Source organism: Plecotus auritus, assembly GCF_963455305.1.
Source record: "Plecotus auritus genome assembly, chromosome: 2".
NCBI classification, from domain to species: Eukaryota; Metazoa; Chordata; class Mammalia; order Chiroptera; family Vespertilionidae; genus Plecotus; species Plecotus auritus.
The window spans coordinates 52,862,574-52,879,962 of NC_137771.1; the positions used below are offsets into that span (position 1 = coordinate 52,862,574).

A 17,389-nucleotide genomic window follows, 5' to 3' on the forward strand; every position below is an offset into this window, starting at 1 on the left:
TGAAATTCTATCCTGGGAAGAAAGCAGTGGAGACTGTGGGACCTGGAAACTTGCCTTATGTATTGTATTGCTCTTTTCCTCCTCCCAGTTGTAAGGACTTCTGATTTGGCAAGAAATATACATATTTAGTATATTCACTCCGCCTTTTTAGTAGTTTCCTGAGGACAAAGGTGAGTCAATACTCAGTATTATAGAAATTGATTTCTATAATCCTAAGACCCTATGTTGTATTTTATTTATTTATTTATTTATTTATTTATTTATTTATTTATTTATTTATTTTAAAAATGTTTATTGATCATCTATTGTGTCAGGCACTGCTTATAAATATCAGAGATACGTAGTGAACAAAAGAAATTCTGCCATTATAGAGCATACTTTGATGAGAAAGACAGAAATTATGAAAGATAAATGGCTAAATTATATAGTGTTAGCTAAAAATGCTAAAGAGAAAAGCAAAAGAGAGAGAGAGAGAAGAGGATACAAATAATTGAGATAGAAATTTTTAAAAGAGTAAGATTTCAATGAAAAGGTAAAATTTGAGGAAAGATATAAAGGAAGTTTTAGACCTATCCACACTGATATGAAAGCAAGTTCATTCCACGTAGGAGGAGGAGCAAGTATGAATACCTGAATAAGTAGCATACTTGACATGTGTGAGGAACAGTAAGGAGGATCACGAGACTAGAGTTAAATGACTGTGGAGGGAGAGTTGCAGGGGAATATTTATTGCAATTTACAATCAACATGAAACATATTGCAAGTTCAACTTCAATGCCACTTCTTTGAAGTCTTTTCTACCTTCTTCATACAGTTAATTACTGTGTCTTCTGTTCACCACAAATACTTTATAAACATACTTGCAATATTTGTGTTGTAATATTATGTTGCAACATTTTCATAATTTGTGTTGTAATCATTTATTTATGTTTCCAACTCTTTCTTTAGATTGTGAGTTCTTCATCCTTACATAACAGCACAGTGTTTTGGTAAAAGTGTACACTCAATAAACATGCGGTGAATGAATGAATGAATATCACAGTATAAGTCAGTCTAAATGATATAGAGCAATACAAAAAGGAAATTTATTGATTGTTAAAAATTACCAGTAAATATAGGGTCCTCATTCACTTTTCTGAAGATGAAAGCCTGATAGGTTAGGGAAATAACGATAACTCTTTCTCTGACTGTAGCCATGCGTTGACATTATGAAATAAAGGACCTACAAAATAATTAGTCATGAATGTGCCATTCAACTAATAATTATGCTTTTATATTTGTATTTTTAAGGTTATAAATGTTAACCTTTTCTCGTTATTAATATTATTCAAATTATTGAATTAACACCTTCATAGAGAACAGAGTTTAGATACAATTTTCTTGGCATAAATTTGGAATTTGGTTCAAAGACTTTTTGAAAATGTCCATGTTATGAGAGCTTATCAGTGTTCAAACTAACATTACTATAATCTCAATTTAAAAGAGAACAGTTGATCTGATTTGGAATTCTAGGCTGTTCTGTGAAGCTGCTTTCCCAAGGGTGATTAGCTTTGACATAAATTTTTAATATGACTCTTACAATTTGCTCACACACATGATCTTGTTTTAGGCATTGAATTAGAATACAAGAAAAATGCCTATTAAGACTAAAGTATCTAACACATATATAAAATCCTTTATGCTTCTCTACACTTTAATTGTGATGAACACCAAACTAATATTAAGAAACCCCTTGTTTGAACTATGCACTGAAAGTGTATAGGTTTAAAATAATATGGCTAATTCTATTCTAAATAACATTAGACAGATATTTTGAGTGAGAGAGACTTTTTATCTGTGTGTTTAGATTGCTGTTTTTTAAAAGAAAACTAAGCAAAGAAATTGCTTACTCATTTTTTTCCCTACTAGAAAATGTCTATCTTGAGGAAAGAAAAGTTGTATCTATCTATCTATCTATCTATCTATCTATCTATCTATCTATCTATCATCTATCTATCTGTCATCTATCTACCTACCTATCATCTATCTATCTATCTATCATCATCATCGTCATCATCTATTTATAATCTATCATCTATCTATCCATCCATCTTACCTCCCCAAGTTGAATTTTTCATCTTTATGAACTATTAACTTCAGACTTTATATCAACTACACTGTACTTGTCAAGACTACATCAAATAAAATATAAAATTCTGATGAATTTTTTAATACATTCATTTTAATGAACAGCTGAAGAATTTTGGTGTGGAACACCCTAAATATGCAGCATAATTGAATATTTTTCTCTAATTACATTAAAATAGATAAACTTTAATAAATTAGTATGGCAGCAAATATATAATGGTATTCTATGTAGAATTTTTTACACTCACTTACAGGCATGTATAATGGACAATTTTCATATTTTGGCTAACTTGTATCTGAACACCCTGCCTCTTTCTAAATGTCTCCTATGAATGGATTTTAGTGGAAGAAAGAGCCCTGTCTTCTGATTCTAAAACTCCAGTGGGGTAGATATTGCATGCGTCTGACAGCTTATTTTTGAGTATATAAGCTTAGATATGGCCACCTGCTCAGGACTATGGATCTTGGGGAAGTGAAGCAGAATGGGAGCAAATAGATATTACTAAGGGTAGCAGTAATAGATCTGAGATTCAAGTGGAGGTGACAGATGTCCATGAAGGCAGTGCCCTTACCTGTGGCATTACCTTAGCTGTGTTTGGATGCCTATTGGCTGCATTTTGGTTGCATTTTCTGTCTTGGTGTCATCTTGTTCTCCTGGTTTTCCATCATTGTGAAAGCTACCCAAAATTCTTTCAGTGAATTCCTTTTCTGCTCAAGTTAGCCAATCTGTCTCTGTTGTTTGCAACCAAGACTGATAGAATATGACATGTGGATATACTGATATCATAAATTTATGAAACACTGACACCCCTTAAAATAAAGTTTTACTTTAACATGGTTTTGGAAAACATTTTTCAATTTTCCTTAAAGCCTGAAATTAAGAATTAAATTCTCAAGGCTTTGGAGATTTCTTTTTTACAGACATCACCAAAAGTTTATACCTGACTATTATAGATCTGACTTTACTTCACTGTGAATATTTATAAAGTGCTGACCTATCCAAATTCAGATGTTATTTTCTTACTGAGCAGTTTTAGCAATTGTTAGGAGAATTCATCATTAACAAAGTCATAGACCAATGGAATTTTTATTTCTTTCATTATGTTATGTGATGAAATAAAATATTTTCTTGAGAAATGGGTTCACTGCTGTCAAAATCTAATTTTAGATGAATAACAACTAAAATTTTAAAACTTAAAGGAAGCAAGAGGAGTGGCAACTTGGAAAATATAGAATACCAACCTTTATTCACATCACTGTATTTACTAATTATAAATGTGGAAACTGAAATCACATTGTAAAGAGAAGATATTATTTTTCATGATAGTTCCAGGGAGCAGGAAGTACACATACACACACACACACACACACACACACACACACACACACACGAAGGAAATCTTTCTTTGGCAATATTTAATTTTATTTTTTTAAAGTTAAATTTATACGGGTGACACTGGTTAATAAAATTGTATAGGTTTTAAGTGCACATTACTATGATACATGATCTGTATATTGCATTGTGTGTGCACCACCCAAAGTCAAATAATCTCCATATACTTGGCCCCCTTTTCTCCCCCTGACCCATTTCCTCTGGTAACCACTATACTATTGTTTGTGTCTATGAGTTTCACTTTTATATCCCACAAATGAGTGAAATTATAGGATTCATGATTCTTCTCTTTTTTTTGACTGACTTATTTAATTTAGCATAATATTCACAAGGCCCATCCATGTTGTTGCAAATGGGTGTATTTCATCTTTTCTTATAGCTGAGTAATATTCCATTGCATGTACCACATCTTCTTTATTCAATTATCTATAAATGGAGACTTTGGTTGTCTCCATGTCTTGGCCACCATGAATAATGCTGCAGTGAACATAGGGGTGCATATATCTTTGCAAATAAATGTTTTCAAAATTTCCTCCATGTCAGCATTTAAAGCAGTTTTTACTTTTTGATTAATTAAACACAACATGTTACTTGCGCTACAATCTTAGAAAATGAATCTTAAATAGAAACTGTTGGCTGCACTCTTGTCGTCTTCTTCTTCTTCTTCCCTTTTTTTTTTTTTAATTATCCAGAACACCACATGCCTGGCTTGCAAGCTTATTTTCCAGACCACTGATAGCATTGTGGTTTTATATTTGTGTGAATATGCTTCGTTTTGAAAGACATCAGCTTGAAGCAGTTTCGAATCTCTAGCAACAATTTCTTAAGGAGTATGTCATAAACGAGCTAGTGGCCACATTTATGCCAGGTCACTTGTCAAACGCTTGGCAGGGAGATGTCGAGTTTGGGGACAACCACAGTCCACGTTTAAGAAACTACTTAGAAAGTATGTAGGAGTTCTGTGGATCTTACCAATTGCTTTAGAACTAGCAAGAAACCTTTATTATTTATTATTAGCATATTATAGCCTCCAAAGAATATTCTATGAGTCTTTTTTGTAAAATACTAGAGGCCTGGTGAATGAAAATTCATGCACTGGAGGGGGGTCCCTCAGCCTAGCCTGCCCCCTCTCACAGTCCAGGAGTCCTCAGGGGCGGGAGGTGACCCGGCAATCAGGGGAAGGCGATGCCTCATCACACCTCTGCTGCTGCCACTGCTGGCAGCGCAAGTCTCAGCTGGTCCTGGTTACCTGAGCCTCAGACTGGCCCTGGGTGGCTGGGCAGCCACCATCTGAGGCTTGCCTGCACCTTAGGCTGGCCCTGGGCGGCTGGGGGACTGAGGGGCCTGGGGAACTCCAAGGCAGGCGCGTGGAGCGGCCAGGCCCGCTGCCCTGGCGGGGCTGAGGGACTGGGTGCCGCCATCTTGTGGCTGTGGATGCTACCATCTTTGAGGGCAGGACAGTCAGTTAGCATATTCCCTCCTTATTGGCTGTGGGCGCAACCATCTTTGCGACAATGTGAGGGTCAATTAGCATATTCCCTCTTTATTAGATAGGATAGTTCCCAAATTTTCCCAGGAAATTCCATGAGCTTGGAATACTTGTTTAAACACAACTCAAAACTGCAGGAGATAGAAGTCTGCTGTGGTTAAGTGTGAAGTTAACTTTTTTTTTTTTAATGTGAAAAGGTCAAAATTAATGAAGAAACTAGCAAATTCTAAGTTCCACTGAAGACATTCCAATGCTTTTAGCAATTCACTTAAAATGGAGAGGAAAACCACCTCTTAGACACTGTAAAGCTTTGTAAGCCTAATGAGCCATGCAACCTCCTATAGCTTCTACCAAACCCAGATTTGTGCAAGGACTGGGCTCATTAACATTTAGTGGAAACAGATCATTCAACTCGTGCAATAGCTTCTTGAAATATTTTCACCATTACCCTTGCATTTGGTTGCTGAAATATTGCTTTCTCAACTGTTACTTCATATTTCTTCTTGTTGTTAATGTAAATAGAAAACATTGATTTAAAGTCCCAAAAGTTATGCATATATGCATAACCCGTGGGCACAGACAATGGGGTGGTGAGGGCTTGGGGAAGGGGAGATACAGGAGCAGGATGGAAGAGGTAAATGGGGGAAAAAGGAGAACCTATATAACACTTTCAACAATAAAGATTTAAAATAAATAAATAAATAAAATCCCACAAGTTAAATGCCCCTCTCTCCAAACGACAAACATACTTTTTCTTTTCATGTATCCAAAATATATTCATTTTTCAACAAGGTACGTTCTTGATGCAAGTTGGTTCTTGTTATATTTTAATTGTTTACTTTTCCCCAACTAAATAAGGAAGAAAATTAGTAACTAGAATATACAGAAAATAGAATATTAGGTATATAGGTAACGGGTTTTTTTTTTTGATTCATTACAATAAAGGTTACTATGTATCAAAATATTAGCAATACATTTAACTCAACTATTTTGAAGATTTTTACATCTCATAATTTTAGGGATAATTTTGTGTTACAGTGAAAAAACCCTGCATTATTTAGAACACACCCTTCCAGGTTACCTAATTCTATGAGGACTTTAATTTTTATTCATTTGAGCTATTTTACAAGGTGTAGGTAAATGATACTAAGGCAAAATGTACAAGGGGATGGCAAAAGTAGGTTTTCAGTTGTTGGTATGGAAAATAATTAATACATAATAATAGAAAAATAAACTCTGTTTTATGTACTAGCAACTGTAAACCTACTTTTGCCCCACCTTGTATTTTGTCTATAGACATGTAAATAAATCCTGTTGGTTAAAGATTCAAGTGAATTCTCCTCCTTCTCTGGGAAAAGCCAGTTTTGTTCCATTAGCAAATTAATTTCAATATCCTAAATTTATATATGAGTCTGTTACATATTGTCCTTTTAGCTGGTTGTAACATCTTACCGTGGCCTTCATTAATTGTGTTCATTTTGTATGTATATGAAAGTCACTCTTTTCATTTTTTTCTTCAAACTACGAAATTATGTCCACAGGATTGGTATTATATTTGTGTTTTTACAACAAAATACAAATGTATTTCTTAGATTGTATATATTTAATTTATATATATGTTTAAATATATATTTAATTTCTAAAATTAGAATCTCCCTCTTGTTTTACTGCCCCAGTACAAGCAGATGTGCATAAAATTAGTATTTTGACATAAATTGTCTGAAACATAACTCAAAATTAAAATCAGTATTCTATCATGAATTTTAAAAAATGTTTTCATGTATTCTGATCTCCATTTCCCTAAGAATTCTGTTGATTGAAGATGCCTGGGAAATAATCTTAGTGGATTATCCCAAAATTAACAGGTCTTTTGCAAAATGCTCTGTTAGAAAGATATATATGATGATGACAATATCCTCCATTTGATGTGATGGGCCTAACATTGCAAGGGCTGTGTGTCCAAAGGCAATTGCATTATATGTTTTATACCCCAAAAGTTTTAGATGAGATGTATACTATGACTTGCCTTTACACCACATACCCTCTGAAGACACTGGAAAATAAAGAGATAGATTTAAAGAAAAAAAAAAAGTTACTTATATGTAAATATAAATATACTTACAGTTGTTTGTAAAGCTAGAGATGTAATCACATCCTTTTTCTGTTCCTAAGGAGGCTAATGGAAATAGAAACACATTTTCCATTGCATATTTGGCTCAAACCTGCCTCTCACTGAAGTATAATCTTCAGCAAGTGACTTAAAATATCTGAATCTCTTTTTCATCAATACGTAGCAATGTCTGCTAAAGTGCTCTGCCATTGGTAATTGTAAGGTAAAAATAGTTGTGGCCCTTCAGAAGTAATTCTAGCTGCTGCATCTATCTCTTGAGGCAAAGCACATTTCTTAGATTGAAGGTGTTGGGAGAGTCATGCTAGCCTTAGTATGATTGTGGGGGGAGCGTTTAGGGAGAAGACTGAACAGTGTTCCTTCTTTCTTCCTCTCCCACAAGACTGAAAATTACTTATTTGATTCATTTGTCAATCTGTTCTCTATCCTCTAGAAATGTGAATCCCTAAATATTTTCAGTAAATAGAATTGTTAGAAAAAGGTGCATATGAAGGTGAAATCATATTCATTTTGGGAAGTTCAAGGGAGGTACTTTGGTTCAAATTTCACTATGTTGAATGAATTATTCTTGGAAACTTTTCTCTTAAAATTCTTAAATTTCGGCCTGACAGGCTGAAGTAAGTAACTATTTCCCAAATACCTGGGTGTGGTTTTGAAGTATCTGTGTTCTAATCCTGTCATGTTCAAAGAGAAAATAGCTCTGCTTCACATGCTAACTTGCAGGGTCTGAGACTTGATGCTTCTGCTTCCATGTGATCAAGGGCAGTATAAAAGCTACAAAGGGATAAATAATGAGCCAGTGGGAAAATCAGATGTTTATTAGTGTGTTTTTATTTTTATGGGTGGAAGGGGTTTGGTAGATGTGGTTTTCCTAAAATAGCAATGACATGCATATTTCAAAACAGCTTATTTCACCAAGCCATGTATCTTTTCAAAGGTTTGCTGTTTTGTTTATGTTTATGTTCCTTTTTATTTGGTTGACCACCATAGATGGGCAGATTTGGAGAAGAGGGCTTAAATCATTCACTTGGGGTGGCTCTCATTTGTATATTACAGTATTCACAAACTAAGAGCTCTCAGAAAAATCATGTTTTACTTGGAAAACAAATTTTTTAAGAAAATTGTATCTGAATGCCTTGAGGTGGAGTATATGCTCCCTGTTTTATACCCAGCTGTCTTATAAAATTATGCTATCTGTCTGAATCCTACAGGCATTTGAGTTTTTGAATACTTAGCCCATAAAAACCAATAAGATTTTATCATCAGTCTCGTGGGAACTCTGCTGCTTTTCAGCAGATAAAAGTTCTAAATAATGATAATAAAATCTTTCCAGAAAACTTCTTCTTTAGGATAGATGTAGTCCAATTTGTCAGACCTTTTGGAAAGGCTACAATGTGGAGCTCTTTGATACTGTTGCATCCCACATTTTTACCCTGTATTTCTTTGGAGTACCTAAAAGATGTGAGTATGGTACAGTGATGAAACACAAAGAAGGGAATAGCAGAAATATGTTTAAACTATTTTCTTCTTCTTTTTTCTCTTAAACTAATAGAGTTTAAAAATAAATCAAATACATTTTTAATTGATAAACTGAATTTATATTCACCTATTGGAAACAGTACAACATATTTTACATCAGATTATGAAATATGGATGTTTTACTAAAAGACAGGAAGAGTTTTTCCAAGTCTTTAAAGTAAATACATATTCAGAGGATCTTAAGGCATACCATTTATTCATATTCATATCTATTGAAATACTGTACATCCACATACTTCAATAAATAGTTAAAAACCTGACTTCTTTTTAAATCATTTCTGAAATTCAAAAAACAATTTTTATTGAAAAGGTTAAATAGGTAACTTTTGGCTGTGTCACAAAGCTAAACACAATGGATAAATTAACAATATTCAATAGATTTGATCAATATAGATGATTGGCTTTGATAAACTTCTCTGAGTTCACACATTGGGGTATTTATGTATATATAATTTGTCCTGAATTATCTGGCTAATATTCTCAGTTCTCCAGTCTACTTTCTAGATATAGTTTAAATGTTATGAAGAAGCATTAATTTTTCAGTTAAATTTTAAATCCTCCAAAAGTAGCTTTAAGTTTGACTTCGCTCTCTCAATTCTTTTAGAGTCCCCCATAATATACAATACTATAATTTGGGTAGTACTTTTCATTATATAATTGCTGCATAATAGGGACTTCATGGTGTAATAGGACTTTTGTTTTGAATAGGATCACTGTAAAACATAATTACACCATTTTCAATTAAACCAAGAATGCAAATGAACTACCCTAATATTCCAGTTCTTCCTCCCTTCCTCCTATTCTTGCTTTCCTTCCTTTCTCCCTTCATTCCTTTCTTCCTCCCTTCCTCCCTCCCATCCACCATTTCTCCCTCCCTCCCTCCCTCCCTTCCTTCTTCCTTCCTTCCTTTTTAGCCCACTGTCTTTACCTCCTTCACTTTTCTGTCTTTTCCTTTTCTTTCTACTATCCTTTCTTTTCAACTGCTTTTTATTTTTTTCTTTCTTCTTTCTTTGAAAAAGAAATTCAGGGCAACAAAAGGAATCCCACAAATGTAAGTTGTGGAAATATAATGCTGAAATGAATAGCTAGAAAAAATTATTATACATCAAAAGATAAATCAATTTCATAAAACTGCTATTCTGAAATTGCAACAATCTTGTACAGTCAGGACTGATAAAATGAAGTAATCAGACGTTTCATATGTCCATAAATGTAAAATCATCTACTTGAACATTATATGCAATACATTCACACAAAAAAGCAAATACTGTAGCCTTATTTGAACAATATTGAACTCATAAATACTCATGATTTCACTCTGTCCAGGGGTCTAAGGACTAGGAATGCTGCTGTGATACAGAAAAACATAGTGAATACCTCCTCTATTTAAAAATATCACTCAAGAACGTCTCTTCTAACATAAAGGCAAATACATATAGCTACTGAGCTATGACTGTACTTCTGTCACATTCTATGGTAATAACACCAGACTCCACAAATTCGGAATCATGACAACACTTTGAACTAATTATTTGGTTCATCCATAGTTTATATCTCGATTTACCTCACATTTACCCTACAAACCTTACACAGAGGAGGTATTTTTAACTCTAGGAAAGCAGTCACTGTATAATATGTATTCTTGATCTGTTTCTTTCTCCCAAACAATGATACTGATGGTTAACACTTTTGTGGTAGCACCACTATTTCTAGTAAGTAGATTATTATGGAGTGTGCCACTTTAAAGCTGCAATACAAAAAAACAAACAAACAAAAAAACCTTTTAATTTGCTCCCAAATTCCACAAAGGGTATTTTTGAAAAACAAGTCAATAATAATCAAAGTTAGAATGCCATATGTATTTAAAAGAACATTTTTAATACATCAGTCAAAATAATGTAATAAATTATTAGTGAGTAAATTTAATAGCATCATGCCATGTTATTGCCATTTTGTGAAAACATTGTATATTTATGCCTCCTCAATTAAGATTCATTTTTCTAATTAAAATAGATTTATGGTGTACTTTGGGACTAAATTTTACTTGGAAAAAAACACAATTTCCAACTTATCTCTTTCTGGGTAAAATATTAGATATCCTAAATATGTATAATTTCTATGGAATTTCCTGTATTTATCTTTATTAGTAAGTTTTTGTTGTTTTTATGGCTTGCAAAGGGGACTGACTATTTGCACAAATCTTTGTATGTGTAGTGAAATTGGTAACTTTGTTAAACTTGTAAAATGACTTTCAAGACTATGGCCTTTTTTAGTAAAGAATAAAACCATCAAACTATTCCTGTAATATAAAATACTTCTTAAAGTAACAGCATTTTCCTTAAAAAATGTAGTTTTCACTGTGATATAAATACTTTAATACTTATGATAATTCAATAGTTAATATCTTAAGATATTCTCATCACTGGTCTTGTCTTCATTTGATCATATCATCCTTATACCATGTAAGAAAAAGATAAAACATGGTAAATTTTTTTTTTGTCTTACTTGTTTGGGTTGACATGGCTATAGAGAAAGATTTTATTATAGAACTAGTTACTTCCGGGATTGATCTGCTACAGACCAGCATGAAATATTTGTTATAATATATTTTGAACAATTATTTTATATAACATGCATTCCAAACTATCAACTGAGTGATGTTTTCAGACGAAAAATATGCAAAATGCTCTTGTCAACAGGAGCACCTTCTCATACCACCTCTCTTGCCACAGAACCAAATTAATTTTGAGTGCTTCCTAAGACAGGTAATATTAGATGATTGGAATTTGTGTCCTTTCTGAAAAACCATCTTAGCAATTTTGGCTTGGAATGGTGAAAGGAAAAGATGGGTTGCTGAGCAATCGCTTGGCTGGACTGTGCTGCCATTTTAAAGGGAAGATTTTCCCAAAGTGGATCTAATATTTAGCTACATTGAAATAAATCATATGTTAAAGGTACTGGTATTATGTTAATTAAATTGTTTTTCATCACAAAATTGAGTTATTGTGGGGCAAATTTCGCAAACCCCACTGGTAATGAAGAGATTTTTACAGTCCTATAGCTACTTTACTCTTTAGAGATAGAATATGATTTAACTTTATCATTATAGTTCATTTTTGCTTTCAATTGTAGGGTTTGGCAATATGTTTTTATTAGTTGAAGACAAAGAGAGAAATATTTCATGAAGGCACACCCATGCTGAACTTACAGGAAAGAGAAGCAGAGCTGCACAGCCAGATATATTACAAGGCTCATTCTTGAAACCTGAATATCATGCGAGCAGAAAAATCTAGATATGTGTGTATTTTGAAGAAATGATCTGAAGGCAATACTATTTGCTTTTTTTTTAATCAAAAGAGAAAAAATGCATCTTTGTAAATGTGGATTGATTCTTACTGAAACTGGGAAATGAATGCTTGTATCGCAGCCTTAAAGAATCACATATTCACTGCAATATTCGTTTTTGTAAACTACAGCCTGCAACCTAGCAGACCATGACTGAATGCTTTTGAAAAGTTGTAGATTACAAACATGAAATCACAATTAATATCCTCTAAAAGTAATTTCAGAGCCTTCACATCTTAAAAAAAGGACAATGTGTACTGCTTCACAAGGTAATGTAGCTAATCAAAAAAAAAAAGAGTAGAATTAAAGTATTTACATAATGAGCAATTCTACAGAAGGCGATCATCCCCTTGTAAGCACTGCTGATTATATCCCACGCTGCTTTTAACAAACTGTACCAGATTGGATCCAGCCATCAGCACTTTCAGAGAATTCTTAAGAGCCTTGTATGGGTCTTTACATTTATTGTAGAATGGCATTCTTCAGGTGGAATATGCTGGTGAAAGAGGACAGTGTCAACACAAGGTACCAGCAGGAGAAAAGAACGTCGGCGCTCCCGGTAATTCCATACTGGGCTGTACTTGGAGCTGGAAAGAAATGGAGAAAGACTAAATCAAAATATAATTCGTGTCTTTCAGGATCTTAACAATGATCAAAAGGCAGTTGTGTATATTGGGGAGAGCCCTGGTATTGGAGTCAGACAGAATTAGGTTCACATCTGTTTCTGCTGTAGGACAATGTGTGACCTATTTGACAAACCCTTTCTGAGCTTCATTTTTCTTAAGGAAAAAACACATAGAAGTGATATAATCCACTTAGCAGGGCTGCAGTGAGAATTGGAGATGAAGCACATATAATAACACATTGCACTGGGCTGAACTCATGCAAAATACTATTTCGCAGCTAACATTATTCCTCTCATATGCACTGTTAATATTTGTATTAGTGAACAATATTCACTCATGCATATTTTTCAAAAACATATTCTTATTGAGATAAAATTGACGTATGACACTGTGTAAATTTAAGATGTACAACAGTGTTGATTTCATACATTTATATATTGCAGTATTATTACCACCACAGTGTTAGCTAACACCTCTATTACATCATATAATTATCATTTCTTTCCTGTGGTTGGAATAATTAAGATCTAGTCTAGTAGCAACTTTTAAGGTTATAATACAGTATTTTTGACTATAATTACTATGCCATGCATTAAGTCTCCAGGACTTACTTTCTCAACGAGTTCCAAGTTTGCATCATTAAACAACAATCCCAAATTTCCCCATCCCCAGCCTCTGGTAAACACCATCCTACTCTCTATTTTTATATGTTCAGCTTTCTTAGATTCAACATATGAGTGACATTATACATGTATTTGCACATATATTTGTGAATCTTTTTTACTGGTAAAATATTGTATTAAATGCTAGAACAACAAACAATAAATTCTCTCTTCCAACAATGTTTTTGGAGGTGAGGAAAGATACTCAAAAATATAATACAACCCTAGAAATATCAGAGTTGCATGTGCAAACTTCAATGACACAGAAAATTGTTATTTAAATCTGTCTGTGCAAAGGAGGGATGATTTAACAGAGAATTTTACCAAAGGGGATGGTCATTTGGGTAGAGGTTACAATATACTTAAAAGCATGAGTAAAAGAGAGAGCACAACATATATTCTAGTATCTAAAAGTAGATTAGTATTGTTGCACCATGAAAATGGAGGCCTGAAGTAGAGGGAATTAAAAGTGGGACTCTAGGCGGATAAATGATCTTGACTATAATAAAAAAGAGTTTAGCTCTTTATAATAAAGGAAATTTTGAAGAATTTGGAGCTGTTGAATGGTATGATTACATTTATTTACACACTAGAGGCCCAGTGCATAATTGAAATTGCGCGAGGAGGCGCCCTTTCTCCCGCTGTGCGAGGAGGTACCCAGCGGGGGCCGGGACCCAAGCCTGACTCAGCATCCCCTGTGTCCCCTGCCTGTGTCTGTTCCAGGGCCACCCGAGCCACCGCGCCGGCTCGGGCAGGCCCCACTGCCTCTGTCTCCATCTCTGCTCCAGGCCTCACCTGCATGCACAACCTCCTCCTGTCTGGTCATGACCCATTATGGAGTCCTGGCCTAATTTGCATATTACCTCTTTATAATATAGATTAGAAAGGTCACTGTTTTATACATGAGAAGCTCATGTGGTAATTGGCTAACAGACATGTTGAATTTTTACTGAGAGGTTTCACCCAGAGACTGACCACACTTGGGATATTGTGGGAGTCTACTGAATGAATTCCACTTCATTTCACAAGAGAATAGTTACCTCTTTGAATGCGAATTATATTGTGTTCCAGACATTGAATGTTGCAGACATGCTCAGCCTTGCCTGAGACTGATTCTCACTTACCATAATAATTATAACAGCAACAATAAAAGAGACCTTACCAACATACTTTTAACTACTGTTTCTTAATGAAACCTGGATTTCAAGCACTGTTGTCTAATACAAAATAAATAATGTAATAAAAATGTATTATTTCACCGCCAATTCCATAACTCAAACCAGGAAGCAGTTTTAGTCACTGAATTTGAATTACCAGCAGGTAGTTTTTAATGGAACTTTCACCAAAGACTATATTTCCATGTTACAAGAAGAATAAATTGCCTTGTTTATACCTCTACGAAATTAGAGGGGCTGACAGATGCATTGGAACCTGCCAGTGGAAAGTTTTCTTCACATTACAATTGTTGGTTCCAGGTGAATGAGATTCAAGGGCTAAGATTATTATTCTTTAGTAACCACAGAGCAAAATTAACTATTTAATGCTCTATTTGCATCACAAATTAGTCCTAAAGAATGAAAAGATTATGAAGAAAATACGTCTTTATCATTGGATAACGGTTTGATATATAACAAGTCTAATGTAAAAACACAAAACTCCTTAAATTACTTCCTCTTGTTCAAGCCTAGAAAGATGTATTTTTAAAAATATAAGTAAATATTTAATTGGTTTGTTGTCTTCTCAGTGACAGCTATTTCAGAGTTATTTTTGCTGTGGTTTTTAAAGAATCTTGAGTGCAATCAAACCAGTAAAACAGTAAAGGACTAATAACAAACAAAGCATATAAAATGACTTCATAAATGAGAAATAAATCTCAAAAACTAAGCATGTATAACAAAGATAAAATTTTATTATCTTGACTAATTAAATAGTACATTAAGTGGGTAGAGTATAAAGGGCCCTCAAAGCTCCATATCTATACTTTAAAGTGCATTTGGGGGGCAATCTTTTTTAAATCTCCTCTTCTCCAACAAGCTGAGCAGATTACCCTAGTGTGTCATTAGGTCACCATATATATTTCTTTTTATACAACTATAACACTGCACTGCTAATATATTTATACTGGTACATAATCTATTTTGCTAGATTGTAAACTCTTCTAGTTCATGTTTTATTTATTTTGATGTTTCCAGACACAAAGTCTTGCAAAATCTGGTACATAGTAGATGCTTAACAAATGTCTGTTGAATGAGCAATTCGGTTAAATAAATAAGTAGGTCAGAATTAAAAGGGGTATTTTTCTCTTATAAAAGGAATTTCTTCTAAGGCAAGCCACTTGCCTACAGGCTAGAGAATCTTCAAAACACCTCTCTCAGTCATCCAGCAAATATGTACTGAACTAGGTACCAGGCACTGTATGAAGTACTGGGAATACAAAAGCTAATATGATAAATATGGTTCTTTTGTTCCTTAATTCCATATATGGCCATATATACTCTATATACTCCTTTTTATCCTATACCTTCAATGCCAAACACATCTTTTTTCCCTATGTGTTTTTACCTTCTACCCAGCTTCCTATTGTTTTAGACAAAGGTATATCAATAATATATTTAAAAATTAAATTCTACTTTGCAACTAACAGAGTATATGTTTGTTCATGGATGTCTCATATTGATGTACTTTTTAGTTTTGTGAATGCAATACTTCTATTAGTCCTAAAATAAAGTAGGGACCTGTTGCTGCATTGTTAGCATGCAATTACTATAAGAAATGAACTGTAGAATAGCTATTGACAATTAGTAGGCCAAAACACAGAGTGTAAGTAGTCAAGAGAATGTGAGGTCAATTACCTAATGCCAAGTCATATATCATGATCCATACTCCTTAAGTAGATATTGAACATCTTTTATGTTCTGGGGATTGAACACAGCTAAAAATTAATAAAACTCCACTCTAGGAAAGGTTCATTCTAATTGAATATATAAATAAAAAATATATAAATAAAAAAATAAAATCTCCACTCTAGGAAAGGTTCATTCTAATTGAATATATAAATGAAAAATCAAATATAGAACATTAGGATATATATATAGTGAACAAACATGAGAGGGCTCTCCAAAGAGTCATGGTAGAGGTGAGTAGTCTAGGCAGCAGATACAAATACAATTATTTTTCACAAAATGCAATGATATACACATGCTAGTACATGTATATCTCACTATAAAAAAAATGATGGCATTGGGTTCATTGACTTGGCGTATCCTATTACCATATAACCTTAGTTCCATTGACTGATATTTATTTCTGTTTGTTTGTTTGTGTGTGTGTGTGTGTGTGTGTGTGTGTGTGTGTGTGTGTGTGTGTCTTGTTAACTCAGTGATTTGGAGCACAAGGCCAATAGCACTAAACTTAGGAGTCTCAGTACTATTTGGACTAATTAGATTTGCTTGGCATATTAAATCCCAATCAGTTACATAAGAAATTATAGAAAATAACTGTTAGTTATTAGTAATTAGTTATTAGAAATTAGCTTCAAGACCCAGTTCAAGTATCCTCTCCTCTAAAAGAGAAAACTCTTTATAAAATCCCACTTGCCAAATTAATTTGGCATCATTTTTGATATCCTATTTACATATCAATCACATCATATTTACATATCAATTTTTTTCCATTAGACCAAGAATGTCTTCAAGCCAAGATTTATGATATGCATCTTTATCATTGGTATAGAACACAGAGTGTGATAATTAGTAAATGTTCAATAATATTTATTGAATGCTGATAGTCCCTTTCCCAAACTATCACCATAAACATACAAGGAGGTACAATGCCTTGAGCACTTTTCCCAGAAGAATACTGCCTTTCACCATTCATTGTTTACTTTCTAAGACTTGTACAGAGTCAGAATACTTCCCTTTAGCATTTGAGCAAGAAATAGATCTTGAGGCAGCCTATATAAGGGAAGAGCATGCATCCAACTTTATACCTCATCCTCTTTCAGCAAGAGACTGGGAGTATAGATGAACTTATGACCCTTAATATACATCTAAATTTCTTAGGAGACATCCAGCTGTGCCG

At 33.7% G+C, this 17,389-nt stretch overlaps 1 protein-coding gene across 1 annotated transcript in view; it reads right to left on the reverse strand.

Annotated features, from left to right (window-relative positions):
* Positions 1-10,533: 10,533 nt before the first annotated feature.
* The window catches only part of NEGR1 (neuronal growth regulator 1), a 917,357-nt gene continuing 910,501 nt past the window's right edge, over positions 10,534-17,389 (reverse strand). Inside the window, exon 7 of the mRNA XM_080656273.1 lies at positions 10,534-12,608. Coding sequence (XP_080512399.1) covers positions 12,484-12,608 — 125 coding nt within the window. The 3' untranslated portion in view covers positions 10,534-12,483. The remainder of the gene's footprint in view (positions 12,609-17,389) is intronic.